This window comes from Sceloporus occidentalis, unplaced genomic scaffold (genome assembly GCF_023333645.1).
Source record: "Sceloporus occidentalis isolate IW3139 unplaced genomic scaffold, rSceOcc1.0.p SCAF_131, whole genome shotgun sequence".
Lineage (NCBI taxonomy): Eukaryota > Metazoa > Chordata > Lepidosauria > Squamata > Phrynosomatidae > Sceloporus > Sceloporus occidentalis.
The window spans coordinates 449,662-462,192 of NW_028317111.1; the positions used below are offsets into that span (position 1 = coordinate 449,662).

General features: G+C 44.7%; 1 protein-coding gene across 1 annotated transcript in view; it reads left to right on the top strand.

The window, feature by feature from the left end:
- TNFRSF21 (TNF receptor superfamily member 21) overlaps positions 1-8,491 on the top strand; it is a 33,376-nt gene extending 24,885 nt beyond the window's left edge. The window contains exons 7-8 of the mRNA XM_089499203.1: positions 7,293-7,509; positions 8,262-8,491. Coding sequence (XP_089355329.1) covers positions 7,293-7,509; positions 8,262-8,491 — 447 coding nt within the window. The remainder of the gene's footprint in view (positions 1-7,292; positions 7,510-8,261) is intronic.
- Positions 8,492-12,531: the final 4,040 nt, after the last annotated feature.

The window sequence follows — 12,531 nt, forward strand, 5'->3', positions numbered from 1 at the left end:
TTTTCTCTTTTTTCCTCCGGTTTTGGGTATCTCTGGTTACAAATCTTTATTCTATCGGATTACAGTAATGTGTTCCACGTGATAGATTAGAACTAATAAATCATCCACTTCGAGGAGTTTATTTACTAAGCGGGAGCGTGCAGGTGAGCTGGAGTTTTAACTGCCCGACTTCACTATGCCTTTAGAAGGAGTCCTCCCCGGTGAGCATCTCCCGGAAGAAGGGTTCAGCTAGCCCTGTGTAATGCATAGGTACATTGGTGAGATGGAATCCATATGCTGGGGCTGACGTGTGTAAGAATGGGTATGGACACTGCTGACAGGCTGATGTCCAGGTCTAAGCCATGGTCGGGGAGCCAGTAGTGTAGGGTGCACCACGGAGTCGGGCTAGCCAGGATCAGGTAGCCAGGTGTTGAGAAACACACAGGTAGAGGACACCAATGGTGTCAGGAAGGCCATGGTCAGAAACTGGAGACTCAATAGAGGAATAGTAGCACCAAGAACACAGGGACAGGGATGCCAAATGCGCTATAACAATGACGGCTAGGATAGGGTAAACGGAGCTCCCCCTATTCTGGGGCATGTGGCAGCGTTCAGGGTCAGGACTAGCCCCAATAAGCCTTTAATGAGTGAGGAGTAAGCAGAACCTGGGCAGGGAGACTCCAGGCAAAGGTCCAAGAGGAGCCTCATGACCCGGCAAGGGAGTGAGGGAAAGGGGCAGGTGTTATAAGATAATGATCCAGAAACAATACAGCCGGCTATAAAATAATGATACGTCAAAGAAATAACCCTTGTTACCGGATATTCAGAGAGCCGGTGCTTTTATTCTACTAAATATGCATTGAATAAAAAGTAGAACCTTAGAACTCTTGGATTTGCACAGTAGAACTTCAGTAGAGTTTGATTAAATTTGTCATTTTGGAATCTATGTGAGCACCCCCCCCCCCCTCGCTTTCTACAGGAAAAAATAAACTTGTTTGTTTAGGGAAACCAGTTTCAGATATTTTTTTGAATGCGCCCTTACGTCTGGAGTCGGTTACGGTCGGGCTTGTAACCGTAACCCCAGCGTGGACGGACCCTTGGAGTCCCCCGGCTTCTCCTAGGTCCGTATCTGTTTTGGATGTGCCCGGCTGTCTGACTTCTTGAAGCGATGATTACGAGAGCGTCTGGAACAAAGTGTGGGCAGCTCGTTAGGAGAACTCGGCCTGGGAACACCTGCTTGCCCCAGCGAGCCACCGGAATTCATGTGAAACTGAAGATAAGCTTTTTCCGCAGCTCTCGGAACCGCAGACGGGAGACGGAATGTTTACAAAGCGTGACATTTTAAAGGATATTCCCAGCCGCATCACTTACTCTAGAAGTAGCCTAATATGTCATAATATTCCCGTATTTCATAAGTATTTACACTCACATCCTTTTTTAATAAACATTTTATGAAGAGCTGTGACTGGACTACTTTGAGTCCAAGGCAGACAATAAGTAAAAACCCCACCATGGATTTTCCTGGTAAAAAAGCCTCCGAAGAGGTAGCCTTTCCATAGCTGTCACCATTCCTGGTTTTGTTGGGACAGTTTTGCCATTGACACCTGTCCTCTTCCTTTGTATCACCAGGTGCCCCAGCACGGGTGGATGGTTGAGTTAGTTGATATCCCTACCAGCTTATCTTGTGGTTCTAGAATATCACTTTCCCGTATGAAGAACACCGAGATAGTCTTTCTAGATACAGTAGTAGGTCATCAATGCGATGGCTGCTTTTCCATTTGAGATGTGGGGTGAGGGTAACAAGCCAAGTGATATTTTGCGTACATCCAGCTATATCATGTTTTTTTTTTTTTTTTAAAAAAGCCTTCACGTTCAACGTGAGAACTTAGATTTGTCATAAGAAACGAGGGACTGGCCGGTTTATTGATCCATTCTTCCCAGAAGGTCAAAATCGCTAACCTTGTCTTATTTTTCTGTAGTAATTGTTTGTTTTCTTTGGGAACGTTCACAAAATGTTATCGATGTGTTTGAAGAAGCCGTTTTCTCCAATGGGTTCTGTGGCATTTGTGGTGTGCCCTAGAAGATATACACGGGGTACTGGCTGGCGCTGGGGTGGGCATGGGGTTTCCTGGTGTCCCTGTGAATAATGGAGCTCTGTATGGTAGGGGGCTACCAGGATTAGAAGATGGGGACCACAACCAATCCTTACAGTGCGACAAACTCAATGTGTAATTCTGTAGATGATGGTTATATGTCCCCTTATGTTACTTGTGGGCAACATAAAAAATATGAAAATTTAAGGGATCTCATGATCCGATGTAGAGCTATAATGGACAAACGTTTTTTGTTTTGTTTGTGTGTTTTGTTTTTTATGTAAAAACCTTTTTTTTTTTTTGCTTATAGAACCCCCATTTTTCATTATATATATTATATATAATTATAAAAATGCTAAGCAGTATTCCGCCCCCCCCTCCTGGCACACATGGGGTAATTTAAATATTGGGATGATTCCTCGCTTACTAGAACGTCTCATTATTTTTCTCCGTGTTTACCTTTTTGACACGGCCGGCTTAGGTGTGGATGTTTTGGGTTCTCGACATCCCGGTGAAGTCAGCAGTATAAACATCGGTTCTTGGCAATAATATTATTGCGTCCACATTCCATGCTGATTGGTCAGCGGGGACCTTGAGTTTGTTTTTTTTGTGTTTTTTTTTTGTGTTTTTTTTTTTTTCTGTTAATACGTTACGGAGACGCCGTACATTACCCCTTTTATTATCTTAAAATTCTTTCATTGTTTGTTAGAAGACACAGCCCGCGTTATGCCGATACGGCTGGTAACCGGATGTTAACGGATCCTCCTGTGACCCAGACGAATGCAAAGCACCGTTTGTATTCCAGCATCTAAAATTAGCAGATATCTCATGCTGCTCTCTAGTCCTTACGAATTCGGGGAACATATTTGCATGCGCTCTATTTTGGCTGCTGAGGTTTATCCGTTATACACATCACGGGGTCCTTCTTTGCCAAGTTAAACTAATAGATATAATTTGGGGATCTTTACCTCTTTGCATGCAGGGGATGGGGAACACGACGAAGATCTAAGGAGGACATCTTTCTTTAATTATTATTATCTAATAGTAATATATTTTATTTATATAGGGCCAGAAGGGTATTTAGAATATAAAAATGGTGATATAATTCCTCTTCCAGGGATCAGGCTCTATGGGGACTGTAAAGCCCCCCCCTACACCATCCACACAGGTCATAGCGTCTGCCCGAAGACCACCGTGTGCCCCGCCGTGTATCTGTTCTCTGTGCCGTCTCGGTTCTTCCAGACACTGAGTGCGGGACGGGATATTTAATATCGTAGCTGTTAATCCCAGCCGTTTACTGTTGTGGTCCGTTACGCGGAAGTCAAGCTTACGAGGCCTGGCAGCCCTGCCGTACCCGGGCCTTGCTCCATGATGCCGTTTGAGGGCAAATGGCGATCATTCCAGGTCATTGCAGCAAAGGTCATGTATGATGATGGAGTGGGAACATAAGATGGGTAGATTGTTGGTCTGGTCTGTAGCGTGACTAGGAGCACTTGACTCACAGACTCCATATTGACTTCCACTTACCTAGGATGACCACAAGGTCCATGTTGGCCAGGAAGGTCCCGGTGTCTCTTCCATACCCCAGGCTGTACAGTAACCCATTCAATTGTTCTTCATTCCATTAATTTGTTGGTCATTCTGTTCAAGGGCTGGGAACATCCATGGAGAGGATGAGGGCTTGGCGTGACGTTGAAGGAATACGTTCAAAGAGATCAAAGCTTCCACCTAAGTTTTGGTGCCATCTTCTGTTTTAGGACCCGAGGCGACCTGTCTCCTGGAACGTGTCCAACGCTGTCCTGATTAATATACGGGACGTCTAAATAAAAATGGGGCGAGGATCTTCCGACGTCCTCTTCTTCGTGACGTATGGATCGCACGTGCAGTGTGCGTGTGTTTATAGGGAATCGTCCCCATATAATGAAATCAAGGAAACGTCTTCCGGCGGTGTGAGGGCGCGGAGGGACTCGGCGAATGTTTCACGTGGGGCGGGCGGGCAGCGCGTGTTTTTCCTAACGTTGAAAGATTAAATCCATTTACTAAAAATACATTTCTGTCTGCTTTTAATTTGTAGAATGTGATTTATTTTTAATCCGGCTTTATGAAGAAAGGCTCCATTTTATTCTGTCTCTGTGGGCGGCTCTTCGCTTTGTAGGGTTACATGGGAACCTTAAGTCCCTTTTTGGTTTCCTCCGCGGTGACATACCTCCCAAGTATCCTGGCTTTCACAGGGCAGTCTCGGTTTTCAGGCATAGCTGCTTCGCTATCCTTGGCAGTGAAGGTCTGGTCTGTCGCAGCGCAGGCCTCCATTGTAGCTCTCATGTGGGCGCCTTGGACCCAAGTGTCCCTGTTTAGTAAGGACAGTCCCTCTTTCCTTCTCTGATACTGTGGTATCACGGCGTTCTATGGCTTTACGCACGCATTTGTATTAAACGCCCGATTTAATGGCGGCTGTAAAGGCATCCTCCGTGCTTCATGACTCTTTATAATCTCCTTCGAGCGCCGCGGTCCTTCAATCATTCAGATAATGTGTCCTGTCGGAGGGGGGCGGGGGGGTGCGACACGTTCACACTTTTAGTGCTGTGAATATAGCAGTTTTCATGGTGATGGAGAAGACGTTGTTTAATGTGTCGCGTTAATTGTGCTATTCTCTTATGAACTAAGTTCGGTTCGATCAGCGCCAGACGGGGATTACTAGGTGGCCCCGGCGCTCGAATGACATAAATGCAGCCGCACGTTTATGGTTTTTATACGTTTGGGTTTTTCTTCATTATTTTCTAATTAATATCCAACCAATCAACGTAGCGGATCGTGTGTCATTGAGCCGTGTCTGAGGCCCCGGAAGACCGAATGAGGCCGGATATTTACTTCATGTGTTTTGCGGGATGAAGGGCTCGGGGATTAAACGAGTCGCCGGTCACATGACTTGCTTTCTATAATGTGATCGTTCGGTGCTTGATGTAATTACACGTTCTGCTCCCAGTCGCATCTATCTGAGGGTTTAATGAAACGTCTTAATCTTGTTTTAATTCTCGTGTTAGCGGCTCTGTCACACGAAAGCGGGGACGCCGAGACCGCTTGCCTGTCTCCTGGTCATCCGTCCCTCATCAAAGGACATACAGAATGGTATTTATTAAATAAGATTGCAAAGGAATGAGAGATTCCATGCGGGAAGAAACCTTTTCCCGTTATCCAGTCTGAAAAATGGCCGAAAGACACATTTCAGTGATTTATTTTTAACCTGTATTGGCCGGCCCTGTATAATGTATAGTTAAATCGGGGAGATTTCTCCTCGCCCATGTCACTTCTTGCTGGAGAAACCTGCCGTAGTTGTCTCTTCGTAACGGGTGGTGAGGTGAAGGGGTTAAAGCAAAACTCTCTCCCCTTAGTGAATAAAGCCCAGTCTCTTATCACCCCGCTAGCAGAGGCCACTAAAATTATTATTGAGCGTAATAAATGCATGCTCACGGTGTAGTGTATAGCTCGGGGAATGTTTAATTTATAGCCTTTTCGGCTGTGTTGTACGCACTGAAGGGGTTAACGATATGAGGCGTGTGGAGCGGGGCCGGCGGCTCTCCTGCGTGTCTTGCATGCGCTTGCCGTGTTGCATTAGTATGCGCGCCGTTCCTCCGGGCCCTCTCTGCATTGGCGGCGCACGCACTGCGATGTCCTCTCCACCCATGCAGCAAAGTGTCTGCGCAGGAGCCGGCGGGGCCCGGTCTCTGCCGCGCATGCATTACCTGCTCTCATCGCTTTATTGCTTGTTTGGGGGATTAGAATAAAACGGTCAGGTGGTAACAGGGACATAAATCTAATGTGGGTATTATATATACTGTGGGTATTATTTCATCGGGGAAAAATAAATGGAGACACGGAGACGGCGCAGTCCCACTGCTGGCTTGTGGCAATTTGCTGAATTGCTGCTGACTTTTGCTGTATGCATTTTGTTTGTATCTTTACGTTAGGAGCCTCCCTGATCTGTCACGGGCCCCTCATTGGCCCTCACGGCCTTCTACTTGGGACTGGGACCTGGCAGACTTTGGAGCCCGATGACCCCTTTCTAGGAATTGGGGACTAATGGGGGCCCCATTGCAAGCTTTAGGACCTAGTGGCTCCATTGTGATGGTGGGGCGAGGAGCGGGAGGGTGGGGTGGGTTGAGGAGCTGGAGAGTGGGGTGAGGAGCAGGAGGGAAGCACAGGGGCCTCTGTCCTTAAGGTTGTATTGGGCCCCATAATTCCTGATGATGGCCCCGTTGGAGGCAGACACCCCAGGGGACGTCCCCTAATAGCAGTCACCCCGTTCTCAGGACAAGCCGGGAATCACAAGCCGTCGGTGGGGGTTTCGGCAGGGCCGGGTTTAACGCATCGCCTGATTTCCCCTCTTATTTGTAGCTTTAATCTATTAGTCAAGGGCGTTTAAATCAAATGTCACAGGATGGCTGACATTTCACTTTTTATGCAGATGTAACGAGTAATCGCAGCTGTCGGGAAGCACTCCGTCGTCTCTGTAATGCAAGGCTGATACGGGGGGGGGGAGGACTAAGTCTCTGCTTTGCGTGCAATTGGATCATCTGCTCCAGCAGATCCCGGTGTTTGAGACGGAATGGGCGCTGCAGCTCTCTACCTGAGCTTTTCAATGCCGCCGGCAGGATCAGAGACTGCTTAGCAACCGGCTGCTAAGGATCAGTCCTCATTTTTTGTCTGTTTTTACGAACGCTCCGTATACGTTAAACGGATCCGTCCTCGAAACCTCCCCGTACCCTGCAGAGTATTCCCCGCCAGTAATCTCTCAGGTCTCACCGGTGTCCCAAACCGTTCTAAATGTCAAAAATGATTATCCCCGTGTGCACAAAAAAGGGGGTCTCGCTAAACTATTCAAACAATACTTTAACTGCTTCCGATCTCAATCTTCCCCAGCTCCCTGTACCTCCCTCGTCCTCCTCTCGCTCTCTTCTCGTTCTCCCCATCCCTTTTCCATCAATGCCTTTACCTTTTCTCTTTTCTCCATCAGACGTCCTTCTCATTCTCATCTCTTCTATCCCCCAGCTCCATCTCCTCATCCTACTGTAATCCGTAGCCCTGATTGTTCTCCTTTTCTCTTAGTCCTTCTCTTGGTTTTTGGAGGCACCATAGATGATCCTGCAATGTTTCTTGGTTGTTTTTGGGTTGTTCTTCTAGTGTATTGTGTTCATGTCTTTTGTTTGTTTTGTTCTTTGATAGATTGAAAACGAGAAGCTGACTCTTCCTGTGAATGTTATCCAGCCGATTCCAGCCCAAGACCCTAAATCTCCAGAAACCACGACCCTAACTGTGGAACCATCTCCCATGGACAAGAGCAAGAGCTTCTTCGCTGATGAGTCGGAACCCCTGTTGCGTTGTGATTCTACATCGAGTGGATCCTCGGCTCTCAGCCGGACGGGCTCCTTCATAACCAAAGGTACAATGGTTTCCGTAAAAGCTGCTGTCCTTCCTCAATCTGTCAAGATTAATCAAATTTAGATTTTCTTTTTGTTTTCCACCTGAAGGTCCTAAAAGTTTTTAGTTTTTTTTTTTTTTTATGTTGGCCCAATAGATATCAACTTCAACGAAAGATGCCATTTTCTCTTGGTCATTTAATGTCTATATTTGTTTTTCTGATCACTTATGACAGGTTGTTGCCATAGAAACTGTCAAAGCTTCCTTAATATGTTTCTATTGGCTGTCGCCTATAAATCGTGGATTTATTTTATTCACGTCAAGCAATGTCTGAAACCTCGTTCTGGGTCAGCAGACAAAACATTGCGATCGACACGGACAATTGGATATAAAGATATAAATCTTAATGGGATGTGACCGCTGGGCGGTAAAATAGACTCCTCTTTATTTTATTCTGATTATCTATACAGGTTTATATTCTATATGTTGGCGCCGCCTTACGTCTGCTTATAAACGACTTTCTCTGCCCCCCCCCCCCCATCGCCGTTATCAGCGGTCACCCCAAGTTATCGAAATGTTTCTTTTAAGGGACAGCCTGGCATGGGTTGTAGTTGAAGGACATGGGTGAGGAACCCACATTTTGTATATGGAAGGTCAGCCCTGATAAACTAAGCTTGCAGTGAGTCCGAGATGTGTTTGTTGACATCACATTTTTCATCTTAACGTCATGGAAACTGATTTTTTTTTTTTCCTTTCTTTATATGCTTTGTGTAGAAAAGAAAGACACGGTGCTGCGTCAAGTTCGCCTGGACCCGTGTGACCTGCAGCCCATCTTTGATGACATGCTCCATATCTTGAGTCCCGAGGAGCTTCACGTCATCGAGAAGATCCCGCAGGCAGAAGACAAGCTGGACCGGCTGTTCGAGATCGCCGGAGTCAAGAGCCAGGAGGCCAGCCAAAAACTCATTGATTCCGTCTACAGCCATCTCCCCGACCTGCTGTAACGTAATAAATATACAGGACTGCTTACCTGTCTACGACTCCGCAAGCAGGATCCCGACTGCTCCCCGCCAATCCTCTGTTACAGAGAAATCACGTCATGCAACCCCCCCCCCCCCTCCTTCGTTTTCTTGTCATTTGGACACGGCGACCTTTGTCAGGACACTCGGCGGTTACACGTTCCATTAAACGCTGCGACTCTTTGCTTTACAGCTATGGAAAGACTATTATCTTGAGCGAGTTTGGCACTCAAAGGGTTTACAAAATCAGGGTCGGTTTTTGTATGTTAGATGGCCTTAGACAAAAATTCAGCATCACCCAAAAAAAAAAATACGGCATCATTAAAACAGGTTCTAAACGCATTCTTGTCGTGGTTGATACATTTAAAAGATGATTGGTTTTAAATAATTGTTTCGTTTTTGACAACATCACGGTTATTCGCTTCGTACAATCAATTAGTCTTTCAAGCGTAAACTTGGATCAGCGAACACGACGTGCCATTAGAACACAGGAGTGATGGGAGTGATAAAGGGCCATTAGAACACAGGAGTGATGGGAGTGATAAAGGGCCATTGGAACACAGGAGTGATGGGAGTGATAAATGGCCTCTGTACGTTTATGAAGAGATTCCATAAAAAATCAGTTGTTTCCAGCTACAATAGTCATTTAGAGCATTAACCCCGTCTGCGCTGGAGTTCTCATCGTGTCATGTTATTTTAATGGACGAAATATGTTTCTCTTTCAAAGAAAAGGAAATTGTGACCCCAGACGTTTGAACGGTAGTGTACATAGTGCTGTATCTGGCTGAACGAAGCTTAGGTCTGACCAGGGGCTGACCTGAGACTCCGGGACCCTGTCCGCTATGGTGAGCATCAGGCGATGACATCATATCTTCATACGTCACCAGGTCTTACCCCAGCATACATATGTCAATTTTGGGTTTGCATAGTATTGTTCTAACTATATACACACACTAATATATATATATATATATATATATAATTACACACACACAGTATCCGAGAAGAAATGACTCCGACCATCTGCCTTGTTACATAAGTATGTAATTTTAAAAGTTTTCGCTTTTTTTCTATTAACCCATAAGTGTTCATTAACAAGTGCGGAACCTACTGCAAATAAACCTGCTTTCAGCCAGTCATTTTAGATGGGTTGTAATATCTTTTTTTTTTTTTTTTTTTTTTTTTTCCTTTTCTTGCACAACCAACATTCCATTAAGTTCATCTTAAATCTAAATGATTCTTCAGCGCAGAGTCTACCTGTATCTTCCTAAACATTTTAAAGTAGAAAAGCCCGGGGGCCGATGCTTGTCACCTTATAATTCAGGGGATATTTCTAACCCTTTGAGTGCCGTAAGAATGAAAATGATGATGGGGGGTGCATACCGCATCATCAGACACTTGTGCAGCAAGATGGAAGAACTTTGCCTTCAATCCAAAGGCAATCAAACTGGGCATTGATTCTAATTACAGTTAACCCATTGAGTGCCATTATCCTTGTGTACGAACATGCTTCTGCTTAACCCCTTGGAGAGCTAGATGGCTGTGAAATAATTCTGGAATTCTCAGTTGCTTCTGTTGCTGTCAAAGGGACCTTTAACAAGTTCTATGCCTTTTTTTCTTTTGTTTAATATGTTACGGATATAGATATTTGTTTAGTTTTTCTTGGAAAGGTCTTATTTTTATTATTTTTTGTAAATTTTTTTTGTTCATGTTTCAGAATCGAGCATCAATAATATTTCTTTCTCAGGACGGTGAATATGCACCATTAACCCCCCCCCCGCTTCTTCTTTTCGACTCTATTTCTGAGTCTGCATTTGGAACATCGAGGTGATGGTTATGAACATATGCCGTTTGCAAAAATGGTTCAGTGTTTTGCCCCAGGACACTAGTTGACCATTTGTTGCATCATAAAGGACAAATTGCACTTCGAAGATAAGAATGGGGCGCAAGAAGGTCTAAGCCAATCGGAAACTAGTATATCCGTTCTCAACATTCATTGGCTAATTGTAGTTAAGCGACTGGAAACGAAACTCTGATCTCTGGAAGACATTCTCGTAAAGAAGAAAAATATTGAAAAAGCTGCTTTAAAAATAAGACTTTGATCAATTTAAGCATTTAATATGTTTTATTCTCCGCAGCCTGGCGGTAGATTGTACACTGTATTGCCAGGGAACTGCGGTTTCTATAGCGACTAACAGTCTTATTGCCAGGAATTAAGAATTTTCTTTCTTGTTTTACACTTTTAATACGTTACCATTTGTTCGGTTGGTGGCCCCCGCCATATTTCACCTTGAGTAACCTGTTACAGGAATTCTTTCAGACTTTAAGCAAAGTGAAAATCCCAAAAAAATGTAAAAAATTATTTTCTTTGAAGAAAGTCTGAAAACTATTTGAAATTCTGGTGCTTTTATTATGTGCTTCAAAAATTCTGACCAGGAGAAAAAAAATTGCCTTCGATATACTAATTTATTAATAAATAGGCGTTTGTTACGGAAAAATGCTTCTAAGTGTATTCAGGTCACCAACGGATACTTCGATGTATGTATGTAACGTTATGAATATACAATCAAGACATGTTAAGAACTGCAAGCTTAAAAAAATGTAAAAAATAATTGTTTTGTAAGAAAATAATAAAAAAAAAATATATATTTATATATCAAGGTTTTGTATCTTCATTATACGTAAATAGAAACATACTGTGTGTTGGGCGATCGGCCCGTCTAGTCGCCCGATTCTCCTGCCGTAAAGACTCAGACCTTAATAAGGCGTTGGTCTCGTCTTAGATTCAGGAGCCGTATGTCTATCCCATGCATGTTTAAATCCCCTCACTGTATTACCCTCTACCACTTCTGCTGGGTTGCTCTTCCACTTATCTACCACCTGGTGAAGATTAAGGAATTTATGACCTGGCCCATCTTTAAATTGGGTCCTTGGTCGAACGTCTTCTGGTCAACCCATTTCCGCTCTCGAATGGTTTACAAGCTCTGTAGAGATCTCCTTGCCTGAAAGGGACTGATAAATAATGTATCCGGAATAGGATTAGATCCTCCTGGTCATAAACATGCGCGGCTGCAGCAGTCATCACGGCGAGGTTTCCAGGACCTCCTCATCATGGATCCCGTATGTCTCACCTCTTCGGGTTGTCGAATTAGATGTGCACCGATATATAATCCGTTCTTGCATTTAAGTGATCAGAATCCCATCTATACCTTTGGATCTATTCACTAAAGGGACAGTTGACTTGGAGAGTTGGGGTCTCGTCTATGACTTCATTATGAAGATCCAAGCCCTGTGAGCTTTTGCTGCAGGATGAACTTGGCCGGCCCTGTATAATGTATGGTTAAGCCAGTGCGGCTTCTTTAAGGTCTCCTCACCCATTGAACTGTACATTATACAGGGCCAGCTCGGCTCTTCTAGCAGGAGACACCTGCCAGTGTTGACCCTTCACAATGAATAGTAAAACAATTCAGACCCCAACCCTCCCTTTAGCAGATAAATCCCCCTCTGTCCTCTGCTTTGGGGCCAATGCTCCTCGTTACTTTTATCCTCGTTACTTTTCTCTGTTTAGGATATTGTGGGCGCTCCGGTAACATTTGTCTGATAAACCCAGACCTCCTCTTACTACCTTGTTCCAGAATACTAGTATATACTATTATATATACATATACTACTTCAATCCATTACAGTTACACGTGGGGGGTTTCTGCTTCTCCCCCGGCTTGTGGGTCTCGAAGCCCCGGTTGGGAATAGGATACCCGCAGGGCTTGACTGTGGTTGTAACGGATAATCTGGGAATAAGTGATTACAGAGTATTCTCTGTGCCGTGTTAATTAAGGCTGTGTTTATCCTCCGCCTGCGCCTGGCATCGGTTAAGCCGCGCTTTGGGAATTATTCATTCATCACAAGGGCAACGGAGCCTGCAAGCTTCATGATCCGAATTCTGAAATTCTCTACCGGGGGGGTGGGGGGGGGGAGACAGATGGACAACACAATGACATATTTTACAGTTAAAGACACAAGAAATC